General features: G+C 40.1%; 1 protein-coding gene across 3 annotated transcripts in view; it reads right to left on the bottom strand.

The window, feature by feature from the left end:
- FSIP1 (fibrous sheath interacting protein 1) overlaps positions 1–13,193 on the bottom strand; it is a 104,268-nt gene that overhangs the window by 83,610 nt on the left and 7,465 nt on the right. For all 3 annotated transcript variants that reach the window (XM_083450339.1, XM_083450338.1, XM_083450337.1), the window contains exons 5-10: positions 12,508–12,686; positions 10,955–11,048; positions 7,869–7,967; positions 6,348–6,448; positions 4,606–4,716; positions 3,625–3,789 (exon numbers count right to left, since the gene is read on the bottom strand). In XM_083450339.1, coding sequence (XP_083306465.1) covers positions 3,625–3,789; positions 4,606–4,716; positions 6,348–6,448; positions 7,869–7,967; positions 10,955–11,048; positions 12,508–12,686 — 749 coding nt within the window. The remainder of the gene's footprint in view (positions 1–3,624; positions 3,790–4,605; positions 4,717–6,347; positions 6,449–7,868; positions 7,968–10,954; positions 11,049–12,507; positions 12,687–13,193) is intronic.

Genomic DNA, 13,193 nt, shown 5'->3' with positions numbered 1-13,193 from the left:
TTATGTTGGAAACGTTTCAGAAAGCAACCACTTTCGGATTCTGCTAGCGACTGACGCAGCCATGCTGGAGGGGCTCCGTCACAGGCAGAGGTTTGAGAAACGGTTCAAACTCTGAGGGATTGCAATTTACACACAAGCAGCTCTTCATCCCATCACACTCGGGTTAAGAACTTTGCTTCAGGATGAGAACAGAAATCGTGCTCCAGTGGCGCAGCGGCAGCAGGAGGTCCCATTAGCTAAAGTGGTGCTTCAGGTTAAGAACAGTTTCAGGTTAAGAACGGACCTCCGGAACGAATTAAGTACTTAACCCGAGGTACCACTGTACAATGCTTTACAGAGTAACATGGAGACAGGTTATCTGCCAAGAAGCTTAAAATGTTGACAGTAAGCAAGAAAACAGAAGGAAGTGTGGAAACAGAGGTTAAGAGTAATAACTGATTACTGTGAGCAACTGCAGCACATACACTTTATTTCAGTGAGGAATAGGCTTCACAGTAAAGGCTGGTTTTGAAGAAGCATTTCAAGAGACAGCAAGAAGTGGCATCATGTAGGCATTCTCCAAGTTTCAAACTATTAAGGGCAGCAATAATTGAGCAAGGTAGTTTAAGGGAACAGGAGACTTCTGGGAAATAAGGTCAGAAAGACAGAATAGGGCAAGGCTATGGAGAACTTTGAAAGTAAAAGCAACTAGTTTGTGTTAGATGCAAAGGAAGGCACTGCAAGGAAGGATCTGAGAAGGTGCGTCACATAAACCAGTTAACAAGAGAGGTAAATATGAGTGCAGAGTGCTGCACAGAAATGAGAAAATTCACTGTGAACAAAAATAATGAAGAAGATATGAAAAAATAATAGGAGAGAGCTAAGGAGGAAGTGTGAAAACAACCCTGTTTTGCTCAAGGATGATCCTTCTTTTTTTAAAAAAACAAACCTGCCTGTAGTAGGGTGCTTTAGGTCAGCCTTAACATTACAAAGAAGCAGGTGAAGGAGTACAAGTCACTTGCACCAATTCTTTCTCAATTAATTTTAAATATTTCTTAGCCACTTTCCTGTTAAAACAATATCCAAAGTGAGTCTGCATTCCGATTCTTTGGAATGTATGCACTGGCCCTTAGTCCTAAGATAGGATTTCTCTCTGCTTCTTGATAAATGCTTGCCAGGAAACAAAACACTGGGAGTATCGCACCATTTCACAAGTTGTCCAGTAACAACAGTTAAGTGGAGGCAGGGCTAGAAATTTCAAGATTGAGCTGCCGATTTTTTCACTCCCATCTTCTTCCTATTCCTCTCTCCATGGTTGAGGAGTTCCATACTTAAGATTCTCCGATTATCCTTGCCAATGCCATCCTGAGATAGCAAGGTATTGTGCAAGGTGTTCGTTAAAGATTGTTTCCATGATACTTTTAGGCCAATATTCCCAATGCAGCAAGGAAAGGTTTAAAATATGAAGACCAATAAAAGAACACTCTACAGCAGTAAAGTATTCTTATTGCAGTTAATTAAGATGGATGAAGGTTCCTACACAAAGTTGGCACAGCTATATAAAAAGCTAGTTATCAGAATAAAGATACTATTTCTGACCGTTAAAAAAACCCAGATTGTCAGGTGCAAAAGAAAAGAGGGATTCTGCACCTTTCACATTTGTTTAGAAAGACTGGATTTCTAAAAGTTGTCCCATCCTTTTATAAAAAGCTGCACATGCTCTAATTCCTTTTTCTACACAACTCTTGAAAGACAAGGACCTTCTCCTCCTTTGCATTTGGTGGCATATTCCCCAAGCATATTTTCCAGAGTGCCAGCTACATAAACTCTGTTGCAGTAAAAACAAGAGCCTCGTAGCACTTTAAAGGCTAACCAATTTATTATGGCATGAGCTTAAGCTTCTGCGTTCACTTCAACACATGCATGAAATGTTATCTTCAGTTGACAGGGATAACCACAATTACAAAAATAAGTAGAGAGAGAAAATAAGATGGTGAGACCACCATGACAAAGAAAAGTGAAGCTGCATCCAGCCTGTGTGGCTTTTCCTCTGATAATGGCCTTCTCTGTACTCCTACAGCAAATGTATTTTCCATCACTAGTTCTGAGCAGCAAAAGCATTCAACACACGCAATCTATGGACAGTAATTTATGCTAAAAAGATTGGTTAAAGTTTAAAGATTGCTGGCAAATGTTTACTTCTTCTGCAACCTACCTGTTTCACCAGAAAACATAGTTTGCACTGATGTATCTAATGACAACTTTGTATTTCACTGTGCAAAAATATAGTTTGATTGCACATAATGATATGAACACACTCATAAGCTATGATGGACTACAGCTCTGACAATCTTAAACACATTATTGCAAATACCTCCTATTCTGACATTTGAAGCCTACTCTGAACTGCGTTCCTTTAATTAGCCTTCTAAACTAATGTCTCCTGTTTCTCCAAAAATAAGGCATTTTCCCATAAAACTGATCTGGCTCAATGCCCAGGAAGGATAATAATCAGTCCTGGGCCAGTGACAGCTTTGAGGTCCACAGGCTCCCTGGGAGCACAGCAGAATTAGGCTCTTGCTTTCAGGCCTATTCCAAGACATTAGAATAATATGAGGAAACTTCCTTTGATTATTGTTCTGCTGTTTTTCTGCCAAATGATGATAGTGTGTGAAAGTCAAGCACCCTAGAAGCTTGCATTAACCTTTTGTTCATTTTATACTCCCTCAGAAGTCTTACTGACCTTGATGGTTTCACAAAACAGTATTCTGTTATATTACAAGGAGAGCATAATTTTACATAAACATTGCATAGATGCTCCAGAGCTCAACAGCTTGCAGAGAGAAATATAGACATGGGAGCTAAGTGCAGAGCATTGGTTTCCAAATATGACCCAGTGCACTGCTATTGGGCTGGTTCACACAAAACGCTAAATCATTGTTTAACACTACATGCACAGCTTCAGGTGAACTAAAACTAACTTACTGGAAACCTGCCGTTGTGCTAGTACTAGGTTTGGTACAAGGAACTGAGAATAAATGTCACCAACCATCACTATTTCTATGATAAGAACACAAACCTCAGCAACTGTGAGATAAGCATTTCAACCTCTTGAATTCTTCTGCTGCTCAGATTTTAATCCCCTCCCTTTCACGCAATGGTCTGCCTTTACCACTCTGCTGACCTGGATGTAGCAGCAGCAGCAGCAGCAGCAGCTGAAAAGAGGTATCTCCCTTCAGTTACAGCAATGATCAAGGTGCCAGAAAAACTGAGAAATGCAAAACAGTATTTCTCAGTGCTCCTGCCATAGCAGCATCAGGAGCAGAAAGATCCGTCCTTCACTTCAGCCCAAACAGCAAGGTGAATATGCAGATAGATGGGTGGTAGCAAGAGGAGTTTCAGAACAGTGGGTGGGGTGGAATTGGTTTGGAGTCTCACAAACATTTGGAAAACAGCTGGGTCTGACTGCATGTCCCAATTGGGAATGTAATGGGTTCAATATATCTTAGATTGGCTCAAGAAGGATAAGCTGACAGGGATTCAAGGAAAACAGGAAGCAATTCACTAGAATTAAAGCATCTCCAAATTCCCATGTTAAGCAATGGCTAGTGAGCATTTAAAGGTATATTCCAAGTTGCACTGTACCTGATAAATCTGTTTAGAGACTATTGAACAGGAGTTCTGATCTGCAGATAAATTTCCATCAGAGATTACTAGTTTGAGTTTGGCATTGATTTCAGTGAGGTGATGGTATTCCAATGGCTCAGGTGTGTAACCTTCACCTGGTGCTAGCATTGTAGCTGCTTCTTCCTAGAAAAAGGAATAACAAATTAGTCATACTATCTGGGCATATAAACTAGGACCGAAAAAACCCTGCCATGTTATTTTTAAGAGAAAAGGATTCTCCTCAGCACAAATAAATGCAGATCTGATACGAAACCATGTGTGTTAAAATTTTAGTTAATCAAGCAACATCTCATAACTTTTCATAAAAATACTGATTATACATAACTTGCATAAAGGATGGGGGCAGTGCTTTTTTTCTAGGGAAAAAAGGTATTGGTACTGCTCAGCAGCAAGGGGGGTGGAGGGGTGCACTCTGCACCTGTTCAGAGGCACGCTGCATCGCCACTTGGGTGCCGACAAACAGGCCGATCATAAGAGGTCCACAAGTTTTGAGAATGGTTTTGTAAAGTCACCAGAAGAATGCTGATTACTGGCAGGCTAGAGGCTCTTATTCCTAAGAGTGCTTGGGAAAATACTAAGTATTTTAAATATCATTATAAAGCAAAGAGGAGACAAATCCCAATATATTAGGTACTTATGTACAAGTAAGATAAAGAAAATTACTTTCTTCTTGTAGCCACTTTTGTAGCAAAAAAACCAAATAAACAAATCACTTTTTAACTCTCACTACCCAGTACTCAGAAAATGTCAGTGTACACTCAGGCAAAGCAGTAGTGCTTGCATGTCACCAATAAGCATCCACACAGATGCAAGGTTCCACTCCATGTAAAATTTTATGCCACCACTGAAAACCAAAGAAGAATCCAGAACTGCACTAATCCTCTGAAATGGAGAGTACACACTACTGTTTTGGACCAACCTGGATGAATATCTGTGTACCTGAGTTACTTGAAGTTCACTGCTCTCATCTTCAGTATCTTTCAGCAATTCTGACAGCCTCTTCTTATCTTCCTCTGGCATAACTACTTGGTTAACTGGATCCTTGGCCAGCTGAATAAAGAAAGTAATTTGGAAGCCTGAAGCCACTGAAGACTGATGATGGAATGATGAGCTTTTAACCTCCATTGTGGTATTATAGTCTTTCATTATGTTTACATCTTTTATATTTCCATTTTTATTATTAAACTTATGAATGAAAATAAAATAAAAATAATTTTAAAAATAAAAATAAAATAAAGTCCAGCTGCTGCTGCTGCTGCTAGCAAGCCACCCACTGCAATACTGTATATGATAACAAATGTGGTGGCTTATGAAGAATACTTTGAAATCTTCATATTTTTGATACAGAAGAATATGTATCAACAAATCCACCTGAAAGGACAAATGGGTTTCAGATAATTTTGTCAGAAGGTGAAAAACTTTGCACAAATAATGGCTGACCTCAATGCTCAAACAACCTATGCCATTCACAGCACAAGAAGAAGAGGAGTTTGGATTTGATATCCCGCTTTATCACTACTCGAAGGAGTCTCAAAGCGGCTAACATTCTGAATCCCTTCCCTTCCTTCCTCACAACAAACACTCTGTGAGGTGAGTGGGGCTGAGAGACTACAAGAAGTGTGACTAGCCCAAGGTCACCCAGCAGCTGCATGTGGAGGAGCGGAGACGCAAACCCGGTTCCCCAGATTACGAGTCTACCGCTCTTAACCACTACACCACACCGGCAGTAGCCGAGGGCCAGAGTACACATGACTGTAGCAAGCCAGTGACAGATCAAAGGGTTATGTGGGTGGAGACTATTCAACCCAATCCTTATCTGCTGATCTCTTCCCCACAAACACATGCACAGAGCTGCTTTTGATCCAGGATCATTCCCTAGTCCTGCAGTGCAGTTGTGGGGGAAATGGTCTCCATGGGCACATAGGACAGGAAAGAGAGAGGTAGGGTAAGGGCTTCAAGGATAAGTCCATGTGGAACCTCCAACTTAGACAGCTTGAAAAGGTGATTAGACAAATCAGTGAAAGAGAAGGCTATCAATAGCTTCTAGTAACAGTAGTCATATGATACTACCACAATCAAAGGCAATATATCTGATTATCAGTTGCTACTGCCCTGCTTCTAGGCTTCCTCAAATGATCTGGCTGGCCCCTTTGGGAAACAGGATGCTAGACTAGGCAGGTTTTTGGTTTGATCCAGCAAGGCTCTTTTTAAAACATAGCTAGACCATAGGCTCTGCACTGCCCACAATGTAATCTATGGGAAACTGATGTTCAAGGATCTGAACAAATTCCATACAAGTCTTGTGGCAGGACTATCTTCCACCATACCACTCACAACTTTTAGGTATAAGAATAATCGTAAGTCTCCTTTCCATTTCCTGACAGCAGAAAAAAACCACAGGCATAGCATTAGAAGAGCCTGATAGTACAAAATAAACAACATGGGCTTCATAAATGCCAGTTCAGTAGATTCTAGAACGTTTTCCCAGCAATACATGATTTAGCTGAAGTGATCATCAATCTAGTTATCATCCTTTTCCTAAAAACTTCAGGCAGGCTATATATAGGATAACCTTTGTAGCAAAGTTAATCATCCATTATTAATTTCTAAATGAGTAGCATGATGAGACTTGACAAAGAGTTCTAATCCTGTACTTTGCCATGCAGACTGTTAACACATACCTCTATGTTCTTTTTAACAAAATCAGTTTTTTTACTGCTTGTTTCACTTTTCTTAGTCATCTTTTCCATTTTCTTTATTGAGCTTCTTGTTCTATCGTCACCTAAACAACATGCAATTCAGGAAAAAAAATTCTAAAAGTATAACTGGGCAAATTAATAGTTAAAAAACAATCAATTCATCCAATTTACCATTTCACTATCTACAGTACACAAAAATAATTCAGTATTATTCATTTCAGACTATATTAATTTCAGTAACCTTTCAAAAATATGACTAACAAAATTAGATGGATTTCAGTGCAAAGTCATTTGTTACAGTCATGCACAAAATTTTCAAGCAACTAACTAATCCAGTAGTTCCCAAACTTTTGGGGGCCACCACCCCCTTATCCCCAGTGCCCCCTCCTATCCTACCCTATAAAAAGCATTTCTTAGAATAGTGGTTTGCACGACTTACTAAGGAAGATAACACAATAAAATTCAAAACAGTAACAATTTAATTGCACATTTATGCAAAATCCAATTAAAACTATTTAGTTTAAAATTAATTCAACAAAACTAATGAACTTGATCCAGTGATATTTATCTGATAGTCATTTACACCTCCAGTGCCCCCTGCCACCCTCTTGCCTCTTAGTGCCCCCATTAGTAATCCCACCACTTGGGGAACCACTGGCCTCATCCTATCTATGCCTGAAGTTACTCCCATTATTTGAACAGTCCTTCCCTTAGCATAAACCGTGTGCTGCTCTGGTTTCGCCAGAAGCGGTTTAGTCATGCTGGCCACATGACCCGGAAAAACTGTCTGCGGAAGTGGACAAACGCTGGCTCCCTCGGCCTTCACAACTGGACTTAATTGTCAGGGGTCCCTTTACCTTTACCTTTAGCATAAATCTGCTCAGGACAATGACTGTCATTATACTTCAAATATACTGTACTTCCCACAACAAGAAAACACTTATGATTATGTAGTAATTCAAACCTGCAAAATTGTATTATGCTACATATTTCTGAATGTGCTATAAACTTATATTTACTTCTTTAAACACTGCCTTTTTGCCAAAGCACTCAGTACTCTAATAGCACTGCCTTCCTCATCATTCAGAAGGAAATGTAGTTAAAGCCACTACAAATATGATGTAGTAATTGCCCCAAAACTTTAGGAGATACAAATCCAAAACTGCACTACATATCCAGGTAGGCTGCTATCTGCAGCCCAGATTTCTAACTAGAGTGTTATATCTTCATTTGTTTATAATGGTTTGTTTGTCAACCACAGGTCCCCAAGTTCATCCTAACAGGAAACTGTCTTCTGTTCAAAAGCAAAAGTGACATGTTTAACCTCCTCACACCTACAAAAGAGTAGAGAAGAGATGGGAACACTTGAGTCTAAGATGCATGCAGGATCATTCTTGTAACAGGACAATATGATTACCCATTATGTCTAAACTAGTATCCCCAGGCAAAAGGCAGAATTGTCACTGGATCTATGGAACAAAGGTAAATTGATATAACCTGTACCTTGCTTGCTTTGCCTACTATTATTCCCATAATTTTCTGGATGAATCTGCGTGTGAAATACACTAACAAACATTTCATCTTCTTCAGCAGCAGGAGAGTCTGTTAATAAAATGTGGCATTAAATAACTGATAATTATTTACATTTCAAAACAAAAAGATTAACAGTCACATATTCACCAGTACCTGTGAAGAGTATATCAACAATATTTGTAAGAATGGAAGCCTGTAAAGTTTCATATTGATGACTGACTGGCATTGTAGTTAGCTTCAATGACCAGACCACTGGTAGTGTGGTGTGGGATCAAGGAGACACCTACATTGAGACTTAGTATCATTTCTTTCTCTCAACAGAATATACAATTATCTAGTTTTCACAGAAAGGAATGCCATTGTGCCACCTCTCCCACTCCCTAAAATTACCATTTCAGAACAACCCGGAAATATAATTAAATGACTTCTTCTATCTACTCCTCATTCTCAAAGGCTGGCCATGTGCTTTGAGCTATGCATTACTTTCTGTAAATATGAAGATTTCTACGCCTTCAGCTATGATCTGATATAGTTATCTAGTACATATGGAAATGCCCTAACATCCCATCTGCTCACTGAAGGAAGGGAGCCATATAGATTAAAGATATTTACAGTAACGGCACAGTCAAGCAATGGTTATATTATCCAGATGCTCATAATGGCTGTATTTCCACTTCCAACAGTTCAGACACATAGGGTCATACTAGTGCTATATGCCTGCTTTAGTTAGGGAATGTTGCAGTGCTAATTCAGGAGTGTGAAAAGGTACCTTTTGGATGATTCCTGTGGCACGTAAAATTACATTTTCACAAATCTGAGTAGCAATGAATAAGAGACAAGACAATTTTTAGTCTAATTCTTTTAAAAGGAGTGAAAAAAATATAAATAGATTGCAAGTACAAAGAGATACAAAGACCAATTCCTTTACCCATTTGGCATAGGATAAAGAGTCAAGTCACACAACGCAACTGATGTGTCAAGAATGGACCCATAGGCGTAGCTGGGGGAGGGGCAGGGAAAGGCAGCCGCCCCTCCCAATCAATAAAAATACAGTGGAACCTCTACTCACGTACGGAATCCGTTCTGGAGGTCTGTTCGTGAGTAGATTCGGGTCGCTGGGAGAAGTGCCATTCTGCGCATGCGCATTCGGCGGCAGCGCCGTTCTGTGCATGTGCAGAGACTTCTGTGCATGTGCAGTCAGCAGAAGCTGCTTCTGCGCATGCGTGAATCGCGGCAAACCCAGTATTTACTACTGGGTTTGCTGTGGTCGTGAGTTGGATTGTTCGCAAGTAGGGGCGGTGGTAAGTCGAGGTTGTACTGTACATTGCTAACTGAGGTTCTGCCCCTCCTAACAAAATACCTGCCCCCCACAACAAAGGCCTGCCTCCCTAACAAAAATCCCGGCTACGCCCATGAATGGACCTATGAACAAACTTGCATTTGGTGAAATGGGTATCCTCACCTACATTTACAGTAGGCTGTGCAGTAGCACAATACAGTGGTACCTCGGTTTACGAACTTAATCCGTTCTGGAAGTCTGTTCTTAAACCAAGGTGTTCTTAAACCGAGGCGTGCTTTCCTTTAGCTGCGGGGGACTCAATTTACAAATGGAACACACTCAACAGGAAGCGAAACATGTTCTTATTCCAAGGCAAAGTTCACAAACCAAAGCACCTACTTCCGGGTTTGCAGCGTTCTTAATCTAAGTTGCTCATAAACTAAGCTGTTCTTAAACCAAGGTACCACTGTATATGTTTATTAAAGGGACCAGCTGAATAAATGGAGCAGCAGCAACACAACTATGTCATGCACTTTGCACAGAGCCAGTTTGATTATTTACCCACAAATGCTGTCAGAACAGTTCGGTGAAGAAATTTATCTTTTCATTGTCTGAAACTAGCTAGTGCTCATAAAGCTCTCAAACGTCAGCCAAGAATCAGCCAGAAACTATAATGTAAACGTGTTGAAATAACAGCCCTTCTCTGGCAACTCTACAGAACATGCAGAGCAAGAACCACAAGATAGACAATGACATGAATAATACAAGCCAGCTTGAGTAGATAGTGTGCCTTTTAGTCAAGTAGACTACACAATACAGTCTCTTATTCAGGCACTGCAGATGCTCAGGATATTTCAAAAAGACTGAAATGTATTTGATTGCCCTGTTAGTCTGTTGCAGCAAAAACAACAAAGTCATGTAGCACCTTAAAGACTACTGTTTTGAATTACCGCTGTTAATTGGGAAATTATCACTGCCTCTGTACTTTCTGCATTTCCCTATAGGCCCTCTGCCTAGTGGACAGTCAACTGCAAAATTAATTTCAGAAGCTCACCTTTCATAGTGCCAAGACTGATTAAACGCTAACCTCTTTGAGAGCTAATTAGTGTATTACATTCCAACCTTTATTTTCAAGTAAATTAAGCTATTTAGCAAAATTCAGACAGAATGGGCCTGACTGTAGATATGCAGTACAAATGCCTTGGGCAAGGAGGATCCTAAACTATTTAAACTATGCATAGTTCTGTTGGCCAGTATCAATGAGAAACATGATCTCTACAGCAAAAGGTACCTTTGTAAAGTAAAAGGGGGGGGGTGGAGTGCTTCGGTTTTAGCACCTGGGCAAACCATCTCTCCTTACTTTAAAAAAAAAAAAATAATACTGAAAGATTCAGCAAGCATGTTCCATTGTCAAATACTGCCACCTGATGGTAATTTAGTGGGTTTGCACCAATTTAAAGCACCACACATGAAGTCTTAAATGTAATTCAAAAAGTTTACGTACAAGTATGTCACATGTGGATTTGTTAAGCTAGAAGCCTGCAGGCAAGGCCTGCCTAATTTTTATCTACATACGTAGCCTAAACAATAGTGACACTATTAAAGCGGAGAACAACATGGTTAACATTAATGCTGTACTGTTTTTAACACTTGATTGGAAGCCGCCCAGAGTGGCTGGGGAAACTCAGCCAGATGGATGGGGTATAAATAATAAATTATTATTATTATTATTATTATTATTATTATTATTATTATTATTCTCTGATTTGACACTTACCAGGCATTTCCGGTGACGGTGTGGTCAAAGCTAAAAATCTCCTGGTGTTTTCTGCTTCTTCGGTAACCACGGAAGAACTTCGAGATGTCATAGACTGAACAAGAAATAAATTTACATTTATATAATACTGCATGCCAAAGAAAAGGTAGACCAGAAGATCCCACAGATGTGCCAACTTTCTTGCATATGACAGTGACAGTATAGCGAGGAATAGCCAGCCTCCCAACACTCTCATCTCTGCAGATGACCCTGGTGGGGCTGGGGCAGAGCAGGGATGGGACGGGTTGGGGTTGTGCAGATGCGCTGGCTAAGTCAAACTGAATGCTCATGTCAGTGCATCCACACAGCCCTGACCTCACCCCCGACCTGCCCCATCCAGCTGCAGTGACACCAGTGTTGAGAGGGTGGCTCTGCAGCTCCACCTGGTAACCCTGGCCACCACTGATCTCCAAAATGCATGTTAGTAACACTATTTTAAAGGTATGACTAAGGACCGAGTAGCACAGATGTCAGCAACCTTTTTCAGCCGTGGGCCGGTCCACCGTCCCTCAGACCATGTGGTGGGCCGGACTATATGGGGGGGGGGTAATGAATGAATTCCTATGCCCCACAAATAACCCAGAGATGCATTTTAAATAAAAGGTCACATTCTACCCATGTAAAAACATGCTGATTCCTGGAACACCCACGGGCTGGATTGAGAAGGCGACTTCCAGCCCCCAGACCTTAGGTTGCCTGCCCCTGGAGTAGCACATGCTTTTGTGAATACTGCATCAGGGTAGCACTTGTCATAAGATCAATAAAGACTTGAACAGTTCTCCCATATAAGGTCAGCATCTGATTTTCTTAAGACAATGAGTAATTTAAATTTGAGCATCGTTTTAAATCATGCTAAAGGTAAAGGTAAAGGTACCCCTGACCATTAGGTCCAGTCGTGACCGACTCTGGGGTTGCGGCGCTCATCTCGCACTATGGGCCGAGGGAGCCGGCGTTTGTCCACAGACAGCTTCCGAGTCATGTGGCCAGCATGACTAAGCCGCTTCTGGCAAACCAGAGCAGCGCACGGAAACGCCGTTTACCTTCCCACCGGAGCAGTTCCTATTTATCTACTTGCACTTTGACTTGCTTTCGAACTGCTAGGTTGGCAGGAGCTGGGACAGAGCAACGGGAGCTCACCCTGTTGAAGGGATTCAAACCGCCGACCTTCTGATCAGCAAGTCCTAGGCTCAGTGGTTTAACCCACAGCACCACCCGCGTCCCATTAAATCATGCTAGTTTACGTAAATGTTTGCTCACAGAATAATTTTGAACTTTAATTGTATGTTTCTAACCTGAAATATTTTTTTGTAACAGTTTTTATTCATTTTCATCTTTAAACTGTTTAACATGGTTGCTTTGTGATAGATATTTGTTTACATGATTAGAGATATAACATGCAACAATTACATTAAATTAAATTAAAAATTAAACTATAAACACTCAGATAAACAATTCTGAATATATTAACGAAGTTATTTCAAAGTGCATATATCAAAATTATAATTATTTCTAACCTGAAAATCTTCCCACAGTTTAGTTCTCATTTCCCTGCCTTGTTTTTTAATTGCCCTTTCTTGAGATTGTTTGTTGGCCAATATCTGGTCCAACCTTTCCATCTTCTTTATAGCTTTCAGGATGCGAGGATCTACATCTTTCTCCTTGGAGTCTTGCGGGTATGCAGAACTGACTGTCACTTAAAAATTAAACATATTAACAATAATCCTTATAAACTGCATTTCAAGTAGCATTTCAAACTGCATATTAAAAGCAGAAATCTTTGATAACAGGACAGAAAAAAGATATCTGCCTCATAGTTAGATGGAGGGTGCTATCTTTTTCTCCATACAATTCACCTGTAATATAATGCCATTTCTAGGGGCTCTTAATTCAAACATTTTGAACAAGTGCTTTAAGTACCACATTTTCTTATTTTCTTTTTTTACAATAATTTTTATTAATTTTAATACTAATCCAATAACAGCCACATTATCTCAAACCAAATTACAATCCAATTAAAAAAACACAGAGAGCCAATCATTCATAAGCCAAATTAAACAATTTAAGGTGATTTCCCATGCACTGAGTATAAGGATACAAAGTTCTTATTTCTTCTTGCTTTTTTGCAGCAGTTCAGGTGTTAATCCTTTGTTTAGCAGCCACTGGTTTCCTGACTTTCAAACGTAGTTACAAATTTATTAGC

This window comes from Podarcis tiliguerta (assembly GCF_965153285.1).
Source record: "Podarcis tiliguerta genome assembly, chromosome: 1".
NCBI lineage: Eukaryota > Metazoa > Chordata > Lepidosauria > Squamata > Lacertidae > Podarcis > Podarcis tiliguerta.
Note: the sequence above shows the minus strand (reverse complement) of the source record. Positions and strands in the feature narration are given on the sequence as shown.